At 35.1% G+C, this 15,877-nt stretch overlaps 1 protein-coding gene across 3 annotated transcripts; it reads right to left on the bottom strand.

Moving 5' to 3' along the window:
- Nucleotides 1-6,201: 6,201 nt before the first annotated feature.
- On the bottom strand, nucleotides 6,202-10,809 carry LOC142637912 (putative protein FAR1-RELATED SEQUENCE 10). Of its 3 annotated transcripts, XR_012844933.1 has the most exons (6): nucleotides 10,674-10,809; nucleotides 10,465-10,555; nucleotides 8,406-9,486; nucleotides 7,885-8,328; nucleotides 7,031-7,751; nucleotides 6,202-6,647 (listed from the first exon to the last, which is right to left on the bottom strand). XR_012844933.1 is itself a non-coding variant. In XM_075811877.1 (5 exons), exons 3-5 carry the CDS (start codon nucleotides 9,435-9,437, stop codon nucleotides 7,146-7,148), a joined length of 2,082 nt encoding a protein of 693 aa, XP_075667992.1. In that variant the 5' UTR covers nucleotides 9,438-9,486; nucleotides 10,465-10,555; nucleotides 10,674-10,809; the 3' UTR covers nucleotides 6,760-7,145. The 3 variants fall into 3 exon arrangements, 2 of the variants coding, with proteins under 2 accessions (XP_075667992.1, XP_075667993.1); XM_075811877.1 differs by lacking the exon at nucleotides 6,202-6,647 and having other exon boundaries at nucleotides 6,760-7,751; XM_075811878.1 differs by lacking the exons at nucleotides 6,202-6,647; nucleotides 10,674-10,809 and having other exon boundaries at nucleotides 6,760-7,751; nucleotides 10,520-10,555.
- Nucleotides 10,810-15,877: the final 5,068 nt, after the last annotated feature.

Below are 15,877 nucleotides of genomic sequence, written 5' to 3'. Positions count from 1 at the left end.
AAGCTAAATTTAAAAATAAAATAAAAAACTGGCTTTTTAAATCAACGTCAAACACAACCTAAGTATTAATAAGGTTATTGCTGTAAAAAAAATAATAAAAAAAAAGAAAAAAGGAAGAGTATTAACAAGGTTATCACTACCGCACACTCTTGGTGCGGTGGTCACTCCACAAATATAAGTGATTGTGGGGTGAGAATGGTAAGGGGCAGGATTCAAGTCTTTAGAAGAGAGTTTCACACACATATACATTTAGATTAAATTAGAGTAAAATTTATATATTGTATATATAAAATAAAATAAAAAGTATTAACAAGGTTATAGAAATAGCCAAAAATCATGTTCCCCTAGCTAATGTTCATAAATCATTTTACTAAGAACACTCATGTCAGCTTGTATAAAATAACATAAGGGGTGAATCTTACATATTTAAACTCAAAAATCACCCACATAAGTCAATCTAAAAGTGTGTAAGCTTACATTGTTGTTACTCTAACCATATAACTATAAATGAATACTATAATTTTATATCTAAATATTTTATTAATTTATTCAATTTTCTATTCTTTTCATATTATTTCATCTCTCTCCCTCTCCCCTCTTCTTCACTCTCACTGTCTCTTAGATAAATCCACCCACCACTGCACATAACATAAGTCAATCTAAAAGTGTGTAAGCTGACATTGTTGTTACACTAACCAAATATATATACATGACTACTATAACTTTATATCTATATATTTTATTGATTTCTTCAATTTTTTTTCTATTCTTTTCTCATTTTTATAAGTTCTCATTTAGGTCCACCACTAAAATCATATTTTTACTTACTACTATCAATCTGTCATATTAATAGATATGAAAAGTTTTGTCAATTTTTTTGTGTCTATAGACTTTCTAGAAAAGATTAAAAAAAAATACATAATTAATTAGAAATTTTGTATCTAATACAAGATAATAGAATTTAAGTAATATTTAAAAAAAAATTAAGTCATATATATATATATATACACACACACACATACATATATAAAGCCTCAATTTAGTTTTTGCCTAAGGCCTCCAAATGCTTCAAGCCGCCCTTGGGTGGCTAGGTGTTTTTGGGTTATGGTAGTGGATGGATTTATCTAAGAAATAGTGAGAGCGAAGAAGAGTGGAGAGGGAGAGAGATAAAATAAAGTTTTTCAACTTTATAGTTGTGAAAAATGTTGTGAAATTTTTTTGTCTTGCTCTTTTTTTTTTTTTTAAGAAGTACTGCATTCACAACATTTTCATAACAAATCTTTAGTGTTAAGTTGTTACTAGTTATAATTTGAACCAACCATTGAAATTACTTTTTTACTCACCAATAACAACTAGTAACAATCTGCTACTTAGAATTTGTTATGAGAAATGTTGTAAACACATTTCTCTCTCTCTCTCTCTCTCTCTCTCTCTCTCTCTCTCTCTCTCATTTGATAAAAAAAATTATTTATTGGCTAATATTTGAGCTTAATTAATACTATTACAATGAAAGAAATAACTTTGTTAGTTAAAATTTGGGGGTTTTTTTTTACTTGGGGGGCCTTAGGCGACTACATCATTCGCTTATACTATTAAGCCGCCCCTGAAGCCACCACCACCACAAGTCACAACCCATTACAAAATTTGATCATCTCATCACAAACCTCAATCAACCCATCAACCGAGAAACCCAAATCAAACCTAAACCCAAAATCATTTTTGATCAGCAACAAGAAAAACTATACAATGGTAATCCAAAATCAATCCCATCAATGGAAAAATTTGGTGAAGTGGGTCTCACATTGAGAGGAGACATACAATGACAGAGACCTAAGGTCTTGCTCATTTTGGTGATGTGGGTGTTCGGTCTTGCCATGGCCTTAGTCATTGAGGGTGGCATCAGTGTCTCAAAGAGAGAAAGAGAAGTAACGAATAAAAATAAGACAAAAATAATAATAATAATAATAAAAGAAAAAAGGTTATTTAAATAAGATAGAATGTAGAATAAATAATTTGATATAAGCATTTTTATAAAGTATTTGTGTAAAATAGGGGGAAAAAAAAGAGTAAATTCTTATGCTAAAATGGACATAAATTTTTGCATGAGCTGATATGAATATTCTAATGACAAATGGACAAAATGAAAATATAGAATTTCGGATAACTTTGGCAGAGAAGCAAATCTCATGTAAAAAAAAATTGACAAACTTTAAAATTTACCTAGTAGAGGAGAAGATGGGATGAGGATTGAAGACGGGTTAATAATTGTATATTTGTATTTAGCATTATATACTATTATTCTTTTTCTTTTTTAGAGATAATTACTACATGTTGTTAATCCCGCAACTCAAACCATTTTCCTCCTAAACCCCCCAAACACTTTGTACATGGGAAGGTACCAAATATGATTTGCGATAAATTTAACCTGAACTGGACTCAAATAAACCGGAATCATGTTGTGTTGGGGTACATTTTGGGACAGGGATGAGCCTCTTCTGATTTGACCTGGGGATTTCTAGCATTTTGCCCTTATTTTTTTAAAAAATTTAGCAATATGTCCCTATTTTGAAACTATTTAGGTCCATGTCCCTGTTTTGAAACTCGATTTTCTTAAAATCAAGTTTCAATGTAAAACTCAATTTGTAGAAAATCGAGTATGGGGTGATCAAACATATAATAATAATAAAATTAAAAAAAAAAAAAAAACTCGAGTTCTTTGAATAGAACTTGAGCTCCATGAACTCGAATTCCACAAATTTTTTTTATTTTTAAGTTTCATTTGGCATAACTCGATTTTAAACCAATCAAGTTTTACATTGAAACTCGATTTTATTAAAATCGTGTTTCAAAACAGAAACATGGATCTAAATAGTTTCAAAACATAGACATATTGTTAAATTTTAAAAAAAAATAAGAGCAAAATGCTAGAATTCCCTTAGACCTGCCCTGCATTGTATTTGTTGCTATCCCAAAGAAACTGTGAAGACAAAGGAATCTGAATTTCATAAAGTGAATCAATTGAATTCTACGTCTATGCTTTCTAGTCTTGATGGTGTTGTAATGTAAGACAGCTAGACAATTAACCGTGTCACAAGACTCGTTCTTCACCCCAAGGAAAAGTCTAGATGGATTACTTGGTTTGGCTCCCTAAAAAACAAAATAAAAAAGTTGTTGACTGACTTGGGTCTTTTTCTATCCATATGTACTACCCAAGAGTCCCTTTTTCTTTATTTTTTTATTTTTTTTAAAATTAAAATAATATATATATATATACACACACACACACAAACACATCGCTCCTTCAGTATATATAGTGAGGTGAACCAAGATTTCAGCACCTCTCAATTTACTAGTCATAGCTCCCTTTAAGCTCTCCCCAAAGGTTTCCTATTCTCCACGCACCGAAAAAAAAAACTCTTAAATTTTGTTGTTACCATAAAGAACATGGATAACATCCCGTCCCAGCATCCATACATCCAAGCTGCAAGTCAGTTCAGCCAATTGACCCAATTCTGCTACTATCCCAACAAAGCCATTAGACTCTTACTCTCAGTCTCAGCCTTATCTATCTTATTTTCTAGCTTTCCATTACTCTCTTTCCTTCTCCACTCCTTTCATGTCTACAACATTTCTACTTTACCCATGAAACTCTTTGGCTACACAATTGACAAGAACTACATGTTCCTACTTTGCAATGGACTCCTAGTTTTTATAGTCAAGAATTCCGGTCTGGTTGGGAATTCTCATTCTCAATCAGGGGATAATCTTTATCTTAATGAAGAACATGGCATCAAAAATGGACATGGGCAGCAATCAGTACCTGATCTATCAGAGAATAAGGCATTGGATTTGGATGAAAGTAAAATTGTAGTTATGGAGGTTCAAGAGGAACAAGTAATAGCAACTGGGTCTTTGTCTTTGATTACAGTAGTAGGGGGAGAAAATGAGCTTTTGACCATGCAAGAAGAAGAAGAAGATGGATTTGGGCTACTGAGTACAGAAGAGCTAAACAAAAGATGTGATGATTTTATAAGAAAGATGAAAGAAGAAATCAAATTTGGAGCCAAACAATTGATCACAGTTTAGTTTTGGCAATCCAAAGCCACACTGTGCTAGTCAATCACCCTGTTGGTGTAAGATGTCTGTGACTTCTAAATTAATTTTCCTTTTTCTGGAGGGTCTCTCTATGACTTGTAATTTCTTCTTTACATGTCTCTAGATTATGAATAGAGTTTTACTCTCCTAAGTCCCAGCCCTCTATTGTTCTAATTCTGATTTAGTTTAAGCCTGTGTAATGGTAATAATCTTAAGCTTTTTAAATTCTTGAACATTTCCATCAACTTTTCTGTACATTAAGTACCTTTCAGAAGCACAGCATGAGGTGGGTTTTTACTTGTAATAAACATCATTAAATGTTAAATATAAACACCAAGACCGTCTTTTTAAGTTAATTTCAACTATCGGGCTGTGCATAAGACTTTGAAGGTCTATAATATGAGTAATGCTACAAGCACAAACTATTTTACAATATTTTTATAAATTGTTGATGTGATAAATTCTTACTAATTCTAATATGTTTCTATCACTAACATCACATTTTACTTAACTATTTGAAAAATGCTAAAGCACATTAGCAGTTTGTAAAAATATTGTAAAATAATTTGTGTATGTAGTATTATTCGTATAGTATATATGAATAGATTAAAAAATATATATTATCAATCACAGAATAAATAAATTAAGTAACTTGTAAACAAATTCGAGTTTGTTTTGACAAGAAAATAAATGAAACTTGAACATGTAGTCTAACTTGAAAATAAATTCAAATATGGCTCATATTTAAAATAAAATTTAAAGAATCAAATCAACCCCAATTTCTAATACAAACCTAGTTAAAAGTGAGATAGTCGTGTAAATTAAGCCCTATTTTTGTTATTTGTTTCCAAGGATAACGATTAGGAGTTAAATATTATAAATTTTAAAATAAAAAAAAAATAAAATAAAAAAACTTTGATTTCATAGTCCAAGTCTTGATTTGACTATTATTCATTCTTTCATGCGACTGACAAAAGAAGCTACCAAGCAAATTCTTCGCTTGACTTGAGACTTGAGACACCGGGTCATTTGGAAACAACAAATGCAAATGAGTCTCAGTCATTCATTCACACCAGAGACAGAGAGACAAAAGATCGAAATTAATGCATATTCGATGCCTAATCTCTAAAATAAATAAAGCCAAATTTGCAAATATTAGTATTATTTTTAATGAATGAATCTGCAGACCAGGAAGGATAGTCCCTTCCCCATTTCATTGTCTTTAATTTTAGATGGTGTGACGTCATATATACTATATAATAATACATAAATAGTACATTTTAAAATTCATTTGAAATGGACTAGAGCCTAATGGGCGCATAACATTGATAAGTTCTATATCCATTATCCAATGACATGGGGAAGGTCATCACACTCACACAGACAGATAATTTTATTGTGTGCAAGTGCAAGAAATAGAGCCTAATTTGTGCAGTGATAACTGAAAAGTTGTAGCATATAGTAAGAGTATTATACCAAGCTAGAGAGTAGAGGCACTAATTAAGCAAGACATCCAGGTCCAGCATGATCAAACATTTCCCTATCTCGGATTCTATGCCTCTCAATTAGCATGTTTTAATGTTTTCCGCGCATGTGTTCTGCAAAATCAACCTCAAGCACACATGGTAAGGAAAAATCAAAAATAAAGTTGAAACAAAAACACTGACAATGACTTTGCATATGCCTAGGTCTCCTCTCCTTGGCTCCAAACACTACTCCAATCTCAATCTATATTCTACAACCGCTCATAGTGGGAGACATGAACTTCACCGTATTTGACCTGCTCCCCCATCTAATGACCCCACTATTAGATTTGGGTCTATTTTGTGGTAAACATACAGACAATGGATTTAGAAATCTAATCAAGAGTTCAGAACAAGGGAAACCATTTTTACTTCAAGTTAGACAAATTCTGGGACACTGAAGACATTGAATTAATCTCATGGCTTAATTTCTATAGGTCTTGTCCTTTGAATAGTAGTCAATACATATCAAAAAAAAAGTAGTCAATATTTGCACTTCAGTCCATGCGTTCTTACAATTCAAGTTTAAGATGCAATTAAGTATAACAATGAGGTTAGGATTGTTTTCATTCAAGTATAGAAATTTTTTTTTTTTTTTTTTTTTAAAGATATGAAGCCAAGAGCTTTGTGGCTCAACTAACACATCTTGGTATTTCCAATAGACATGTTCAAAATTCAAATCCCCTCACCACATTGTAGTAACTATCAAATTATTCAAAAAGAATACAAACAGGATTTTTTTTTTTTTTTTTTTTTAAAGAGAAAACTTAAACAAATACAATAACCAAGATTTATGTACTTGTAAAGTACAATTACACTCAACCTAACAGAGTCCAAATCTTCTATCTACTCCCAGCGGCTATCTGCGTGTTATATGCATTCTGATCCATCAATGGCCATAGTGATAGAGCCCTGACATCAGATCTACTCACATGGACCCAACAACAATACAAAAATGGGATGTTTATAGCGACTGAGGAAGAAATCCAATGAGTCTGCATCTTGATCATTCCCATCATCCCATGCATCCTAAAATAAACAATTGCGAGTTATAGTGTTGAATACCCGCTCTCAAAATGGGTAAAAATTTCACTCTTAATTCACTCTCTTAAAGAAGAAACACCAAAAATTTCACTCTTAATTCAAGGAAGAAGAAACACCACTTTCTTAATTCACCCTCTTAAAAGAAATTTTAAAAAAAATACATTTTACATTTACACTAACAGATGATCAGTCCTCACACATTTTATCAACATTCAATAAATAATCAAAAGAAAAACAGTAAGGGGGGAAAATAATGAAACTGGTGGGGATTCATTAAAAAAGAAAAATAAATAAATAAATCTGTACTTCCCTGACCCTACTTAGTTTGAAACTATCAAAAGGATGAGCTTATAAATGTCAGTAATTACTTTTTGCTGCCTTCATCATGACTTCCTTTCATCTTCCAGAAGTCCCTAAATCTCTGAATAAATCGGTCCCCAAATGAAGCACTCACATCGGCCAGCATTGCTAATTTAGCAAAACCTAAGATTCACTGACATTGTTAGCTGCTATATTCAAAGCAAATTCATCAATCACTGGCATATTTCTAACATGCTCAAGTAGTCCTGTAAGTTCTCTATGAACATAATTAAAACGTTCCTTGGAGATTAATGACTCTGTCAATAAAGTTGCAGCAAGAGAATGAAAAGCTTGAGTGCATTCATCGCTGCTGCTTTGAGCATGTTGATCATCCATAGGAACTAAAGAACTTTCTAACCGCCAACGATGTAGACAATATTTTTCTGGTAATTCAAAGTAGTTCTTCACCACAAGTACTCGAAGAGAGTGCCTGCATAACATTCCTGAATGTTCAAACTCCTTACACGAACAGTGAATTTGCTCACCATCTGGTATCCAAATCACTAGATATTCCCCATCCATTTTCTTGTAGTGTCGCACAAGATAAGATCCATTTGCCATTTCTGTTGTCGCATATTCCATGGAAAGCACAATTTCATGCTGTAACACATTGAAAGCATAAGGTGTGAGAATACTCCGTGCATGTTCTTCAATAGGCATGCATGTCTTGATATGCATAGACTGCATTTCTACTCTGGGTTGATTTTGAAGGTTAGCAGCAATTCCAACCTGCAAGGTCCAAAAACAAATCCGAACAATTTGTCAAATAGAAGTAGAGAACCCTGTGTTTTTTTTGGTGTGTGGTGGGGGGGGGGGGGGGGTGTTGGTTTGGGTTACTGGGTTAGTCCTGTAATCTGCATACCTGCTCAAAGAATACTTGCAAACACGTATGTGCACTTAAGATTCTTTTCAAGAATGAGTCCAAAGATTGTGAAAACTCGGCTGTCAACATATGAGCCAAAAAGTAACTTCTAATGTAGGAAAGTGGCCAGGATGCTCGATATGAAAAGAGTAATGCAATATGCTTATCTGGAACGAGTCCAAACCGAGCAACCAAAAGATTCCATTGATGCTCAAAATCTTCCACACTCTCTAGATGACACAACATATCAAAATCAGCTTTAAAATCTGCATACTGAGACCCAAGAGGCAAAGAGAACCAACTGGATAATTTGGACAGAATATGCGATATAGAAATCACATGTTTAGTATTTGGCAACTCCCTTGCTATAGCATCTCTGAGTCCGGAATCTATATCAGTTAGAATAGTCTGTGGGCGTCTTCCTCTCATAAATCGAACAAAAGTCTGTTCAAAAAGAGAAAATCATAAAAAATTACATGAAGATAGACGCAAATTGATCATAAGAATCTGCGTCCACAAACCTGTAAAGCCCACGCAAATGAATGAGAGTTTTCTTCTTGTAGCAAAACCGAACCAAAGAATATTGCCTTGCCATGACTATCTATACCAAACCACACTCCAAGAAGCAATCCATAGGTAATAGAACGATATGTGGTGTCAAAAGTAACTACATCACCAAAAACTGTATATGCACGTACAGAGTCACCAAATGTCCATGCAATATTTTCAACCTTACCATTTTCATCTGTAGTACAGTCATAAAGAAAATCTGGATCCCTCTCCACTATTGCCTTGCAGGCCTCAACAAGTTCCATCATATCATTCTCCCTTTTCTCACTGAGCAATGCATCATTTTCTTGGACAGTCTTTTTACAAGTCCGGACAAAATTTCTAACATCCTTCTCTATGAAGGGCAACTGTCCGGGTTGAACTCCTTTTTCTAACTCCAACACTTTCACTATCCGGTTCACAGGAAACCCAGCTTTGGAGAGTAATAGTATGCGTTCTTGATCCGCCTCTTGTATTTTCCGATAAGCAGGAAGTAGGCGAACTTGGTCATCTTCCAATAATTCATGGTTATGAACATTACTAAATTGTGAAACATACCATTGAGTAACATTGTCAATGATTTCCTTTGACAAGTATAATTTTGCATCACATCCACATCGTACTGATTTACGGTCCCTTGGATGCTCCACATTGGCTTTTTTCCTTGGTTGATTAAAGCCTGACCGATAACAAACAAAATCTCGTCTATATACCCCTAAATTTTGGCTTTCAGTTGAACGTGCTTTTCGAATTGAAAACCCATTCTTCCGGGCAAAATTGCTATAGTATTCAAAGGCATCATCGTCACTTTTAAAAATTTGACCCACATAAGGAGTAAAGACTGCCTCTGAGGATGATGATGATGAAGCCGTTGTTTCACTCTTTACTAGCTGAGAGTTTACTGAACTCTGATCATCTCCTTCGTACTTGATATAGCACTTCCAATCTCCACACGGACACTGTTGCCTTCGAATCCAGATGTTATTTGATGGCTTCATTGACATTTTATTGGAAAAAAAAAATGTCCCAAAACTATTGTTCTTCTGCTTAGTGCTGAGAAAACACAGAAAAAGAATAAAATATAAAAATTTTAGAATCAAATTTTTTTAAAGAAAATTTATTATTTGCTTCAGAAGAAAATGATTTCATTCACTCATATTGAAGTAAATATAACTATATTCATTAATTCAGCTATATTAAAACCACGGCAAATATAATTTTACAATTTTTCTGCATTATGTATTTTCCTTGTTTATCTTCAATTGTTCACTTGTTTCTAATTCACCATGGAGGGGAGGCTTTCAAGAATCAGAACGTGAACCCTCTAAACTAAAACATATCTTTTTGATTTACTGCAACAAATTGGGCTTTGCACTGTGAAAAATGAAGTAAAACAAACAAACCAGACGTACTTCACAGCAAAGGTTGGATAACAACATGTAATGATTCAATTCAATGTGGTTTCTAGGGGGAAATGAATGGGAATGGATAAAATTTGACTTAATTCAAGTTAGTTACCCTCCAAGAAGAAGAAAAAGAAGGAAGAATTAAAACATAAATGTGAGAAATGTTATGACTAATTCCTTGATTGTAACTATCTTGACTCCACTTCTTGCAATCTTGCAACTACCCCCACTAACAGATTCTTGGTTCTTCTTGACTCTCTCACAAGAGTTACACTGGTAATGCTCACTTAGACACATTACACAAGAATTTTTCTTTTTCTTTTTTTAAACAAAAAGATTCTGAATATACCCAATTCAAGGTTTAGTTTGACATAACATAAAGTAGAAAACACAATTAATAGGACCAATTTGAAAATATCTAAATTTAGGATGGGATTGTTCATGCACCACAATTTCACAGCAAACAAACGCAAGTCTAAGCAAAATGAGACAAACCCAGTTCGAAACAGATATTAAAACTCACGGCAGAAATCATAGAAACTCTAAATTTAGCTTCAGATAGTGAAAACAAATAACTGACCAAAAGCAAGGTAAATTATGCATTAAATACGAAAATTGCACATACCCAGTAAGAAAATTGCAAGATACTCCCACAAATGATTCAAAACTATATTCTCTACCTTTGTCAATGTGGTGTTGCAGAGCATCTGCAAGCACTGATTGAGGAAAATTTTATAAATTAGGGAAAGGAATTTGACGAAAAATACATAAATTTAAGTACAATAATACAAAAATTAGCAGTAAAAATAGATATATTAGACATAAATTACGTACCAGGGTGAAGATTGTTTTTAGTAACAAAATAATAAAACCCTAATTAGAACCCATTTTCAGATACACCGTTTTTTTTTTTTTTTTTTTTTTTTTTTTGGGTTCCTTATGTTTTCGTCCTCTGCGCTATTTTTTTTCTAAATTTGAAGAATGGGTGCACTTGGGTAAAGGTCCAATAAGAATTCAAAGTAAGTTGATGGACATGTCATTTGGTGGGCCTAGTGATGGGTCTTGGGCTTTTAGTTGTGAGAATTGCAAAGGTTGTTCGACTGGCCCATTTGTATAATGGGTCTTTGTGCTTTTTTTTTTTTTTTTTTAATAATTTGATACTATGATGTGTGAGTTGAACTACAAGGATTTTAGCTCGAGCCTTAACACTTGCCATCATTATTTTTGCATCTAATCCCACACAATATCAAATAGAAAACTACAAGAAAGAAATGGCATGAGTTCAAGAAGATTAGTGATGGGTAATTGAATACCAAATATCATCCAAAGGCCATTGTCCAAGTTAGCCACGTCTAACATTGATGTCCAGAGAGAAAGGAAGAAAGAAGTAACACCAGAAAGATTAAGTGTCGTATAGGACAAAGAAGGTTGTCTATAAATGAAGGCCATGGACGACCAACACTTGGTAAAATCTAAAAAGTCTTCTGGAAACCGAGAACAGTTACACCACGATTCACTATTCCGAGTTGTGGGGTAAGCTCCCTGAAATTCACCCCACTCTCCCCACTAAGTTCACACATCTCCCACAATATTAGTGGCACCCAACAAGTAAACCCACTCCAAACTCTCTATAAAAAAGACCTAACCTCTCCAAACCAAGATATGTTTTACTATTCATCCAGCCACTATACTTGAGTCCTAGAGAGAAACCGACTTAACTATTAGAAGATCATTGGCCGGTTCACCCCGATCACCTTCAATTGTCTTTCTTTCTTATTCAAGTCGTCAATCCACCATTAAATTTTGAAGCATATGACCCACTGATTTCAAACATCATCAGTTGGTGCCATTGGTGGGAACAAGTGTTAGCCACTATGCTCTCTAAGACAAAAGGTTGTATAGTCCAAACTAGGTTAATGGCCTCAAGTCCAAAGCACCCAGAGAATGGAGACACCTCTAACCATCCAAACCGCATACCAAGCCATCCAAATCACATACCATGGTGGTTGTATTTGCAAAACTAATCCAGCAAAACCAGGACTTGACTAGAGAAGTCCACAGAAAGAAGCACCATTGACATTGAGATGTAGAACAGGAGGAACTTGAGTAAAACCCAAAAGAAAGGAGGGCGGAAAGTAGCGCTGAAGGAAAAAATTAGTCCAGAGGTACCATTACCCAGAGAGTATCACATTTGGAGAGAGGGGTAGATCAGATGGAGATAGACATGAGAGAGATGAGAGACTATATAAGAAGAACAACACATATAGACGACCTCATCCACAGAACTTATTATCCTTTCATCGTGTCAATCACAACTCATCCCCTACCCTCCAAGTTCAGAATTCCTACCTTAGATTTCTACAATGGAACGCAAGATCCTTGCGATCACATTGTTTCGTTCAAGTCAACAATGCACCTCCAAGGTGTCCCGGACAAGATCATGTGCAAAGCCTTTCCTATAACATTGAAAGACCTAACTAGAGTATGGTTCAGCAATTGCCACCAAATACTATAACTTCATTCCAAGAGTTGAGCAAGTTATTCGTCAATAATTTCGTCAGAGGCCAAAGAAGCCTTGTTGGTAGATGAAATGCACAAAAAAATTCTCCTAGCGACTTTTTAAAACAGAGTCACTTCAGACTTGTTCGTTCACAATTTATATGACCAGGAGTCTCAGATAATGGTCGAGCTAATACACTCGGCGCAAAGTTTCATGAATGCTAAAGATGCAATCATTGCAAAAAGGAAGAAGAAAGATGAATGAGCTGAGGTTAGGTATATGCATCATCCAAAGCAAAGCCCTCGATTAAAGAAGGCCAAGACGGGAGAAAAGAGAGACTGAAATGATAGGAAGGTAGGATCTTCCTCAGGACGATACTCAAGCTACACACCATTGAACACTTTGCTTGATCAAGTGTTTATGCAAATTAAGGATGACCCATCCTTGAAGTGGCTAGAAAAGCTAAAAGGAGATCCTAGCAAATGGGTTAAAAGCAAGTATTGTCGGTTTTACTGAGACCATGGACATGACACTAATGAGTGCTATGATTTGAAGTAGCAGATTGAAGTTCTCATCAAGCAAGGGAAGTTATAAATTTTCATTCGATGAGAGCACAGAGACGAGAGACCACCACCAAAAGGTAGAGAAAAGGAACTAGTTCATCCACCCCTTGGAAAAATAAGGGTGATTGTGGGAGGAACATTAACAGGGTGTTCGTCCAAATCAAAGAAAACCTATATTTGAGCAGTTCAAAACGCCCAGTTCACTAGTCATTTACCAAGGATACCAAGAATGGACGAACCAATCATAATATTCATAGACGAAGACACTAGGAGATTACATCATCCTCATGACAATCGCGAACTATACAATGAGAAGAGTGCCAATGGACAATGGGAGTTCAGCAGACATCCTCTACTACCCGACCTTCCAACAAATGAGGATTGATAGGGAGTTACCCTATCCAAAAAATGTTCCTTTACGAGGATTTGGAGGAACAAAGGTTCTTCCTGTATGCACCATCTCCCTGCCTGTAGTGATTGGTTCCTACCCACAATAGATCGCCAAGTAAACTTCCTCGTCGTCGATTATTTGTCCTCATACAATGCCATCATAGGACAACCAACTCTAAAAAATTGGAGAGTTATTGTGGGTGCAAGCGCCCTTGATGTGGTGTTATCCTCGCAATTAAGAAGTATGCCTTGGCCTATGGTGGACCATGGTGGAGGGTGCAATTGGACTCGCCACCTAGTTTAGGTTTAGGAACCATAAATATAGCGCCCTTTGTGGAAGGACTAATCTTTTACCAAAGCATGTGTCCGAAGTTTAGGTATGGAGATTGGAAGGTGTTAGGCACTTAACCCCACCCGACCTGTGGGTCAGCTTCTACTTATTGTGTTTCAAATATAAATCTCATTAAATGCAATTTTAATATGTTATTCTAATCTAAACACATACTAGCATGCACCTAAGACACACAACATGGCATAATCATCTCCAAACCTAATATTCATCTATCAAGGCATACAAACACAAATCTCTTAGGGAGAAAACATCACATGGCAAAACCAAACAAGCATGTTATGACATCCAAACATTAAAGGCATAGCATTCAATCTAAGAATATTCATGTTATTTAATCAAGAAAAACTTATATTCAAATCAATGCATGTTCATGTGAATGCATGACTTACCTCACTACATCACAACACCTACGCATCAATGCATGTTCATTTTCATATGCATGTTCATGGTAATCAAACAAATTCAAACCCTAATAGACATAAAAGAGGTAAAACGAGTAAAACAAAAAAAGGCAGAGAAACAAAGACTCAATGACAGATAAAATAGGTTAAACAGAAGCTAGAACATATAAATAAGACAAGGGAAAAGCAAACATGAGTGAATTAAGATTTTTGGGCAAGAGTATACGTGCGCATACGCATACTCAAAGCATGCACATGCATACACACCCGAAACCCTAACCCAAAAACTCAGAAAATAGAAAATCTAACAACCTAACATGCTCTGAACACAAAAACAAAGCAAACCTAAACTAAACAAACATATTAAAGCAAATAAAACACATATATAAACACAAAATCAAAAGAAAAGCAAAAGAAAGCGAAGTGCCAAAGTTAAAAACTTTACCTCAACACTAGAACTTGATTTTGACTATTCCCCTTAGTCAATCTAGTCACAACCAATTCAAAATAAATTAGTAAACTTCATAACTCAAAGATCAAGACCAGAAAATGTCCTAATCAAATAAAATTTGACTTAAGGATGTTTTAGGGCGACTCCCAAACGATGTGGGATTCGTTCCGAACCTAGTTTAAATGTAGAAAATCTTTCCTTTCATAGTTTCTAGAACCCTAGCATATGCACGCAGATCTTAAGCAAATGTGCACATACGCGTGTATGCGTACGCATGCCCTAGGGTTTCTATGGTATTTATTTTCCAAAAATAATTTATTTGGTCCAAAAGTAAGTTATATTTTCCATAAACACTTTCCTCAAGTCAATTTTCATCTAATTGGGCCTTAAACCAACCTTGGGCTTTAGAATTCTTACATCATTAGGGAATAAGGACTCGAGTCGTAAGGGGTACAAAATGCGGTGTCTACAGATGCCCCTCTTTTAATTCATGACTATGATAACGAAATCAAAAGAATAAGAGACAAAATGTTTTGTTTCGATGTACAACTCAAGCGCAACACACACACATGGCAAATAGCACGCATACATGGGATGGGGTGCAACTCCGTAAAGTTGCGTGGGATTCATATGTCCGAATTCCCACCTTACACGAGAAACGAGCAACAATAGGTTCACTATCCAAGAGCCTGTTTTGCCAATTGCAAGCAAAAGGCAAGTGACTCACTATCCTAGAGTCACTAAAAAAAGAAACAAACATGGCCATCAGCTTAACCATCAACCAAGTAAACAAGGTGCTCTTACGAGCTAAAAGGATACGTCTCTTTAGTGTCCATTTGGGGCTTTTCCCTCAAACTTCTCCAGGTGACTTTCTCCTCTAGGTAGTGTCTGTCTCTATCTCAATCTCTTTTGATCTAGTGAGGCTCTTGCCTATATGTGACTTCTATCTCAATCTCAACCTCTTCTATTCTAGGTGGCTCTTGCCTCAATTCTGATGTACATGCTCAATTCCAAAAAGGATATGTACTCCAGTTCTACATTCTTCTTTTCTTGACTTGTCTAGGGTTTGTGCTTGCATATTCAATTCTTGCAGGATATGTGCACAAGTATGGTAGCGATCTTAGTAGCTCTGACTTATAAGTAAGTCCTTGGTGATGTATGATCCATCGGGAAAAACGAATCGCTGAGGAGTGTGTGTGGGTGACTCCCAAGGGAGCCTTCTAAGGGTGATTCTTGACCTATGAGGAAGTCTCTTGATGGTGCAAAGCCCACTAGGGAAAAATTTTCTTCTCTTTTTATGACTCCTTGAGGAGCTTATGTTAGTTCTACTCACGGGGGAGTTTTCTTGGTAATTCTCAGCTCCTTGGGGAAAAATTTTTTC

Source organism: Castanea sativa, chromosome 6 (genome assembly GCF_040712315.1).
Source record: "Castanea sativa cultivar Marrone di Chiusa Pesio chromosome 6, ASM4071231v1".
Taxonomy (NCBI): domain Eukaryota; kingdom Viridiplantae; phylum Streptophyta; class Magnoliopsida; order Fagales; family Fagaceae; genus Castanea; species Castanea sativa.
This window is presented reverse-complemented; position numbering and strand designations above follow the sequence as displayed.

Excerpts from the sequence above, each read along its gene's own strand:
- LOC142637912 (XM_075811877.1), bottom strand. The coding sequence starts at position 9,437 with ATGTCAATGAAGCCATCAAATAACATCTGGATTCGAAGGCAACAGTGT. Across the intron at positions 8,329-8,405 it reads CATTTGCGTGGGCTTTACAG|ACTTTTGTTCGATTTATGAG; the intron begins GTTTGTGGACGC and ends CTTTTTGAACAG. Across the intron at positions 7,752-7,884 it reads TGCAAGTATTCTTTGAGCAG|GTTGGAATTGCTGCTAACCT; the intron begins GTATGCAGATTA and ends TGGACCTTGCAG.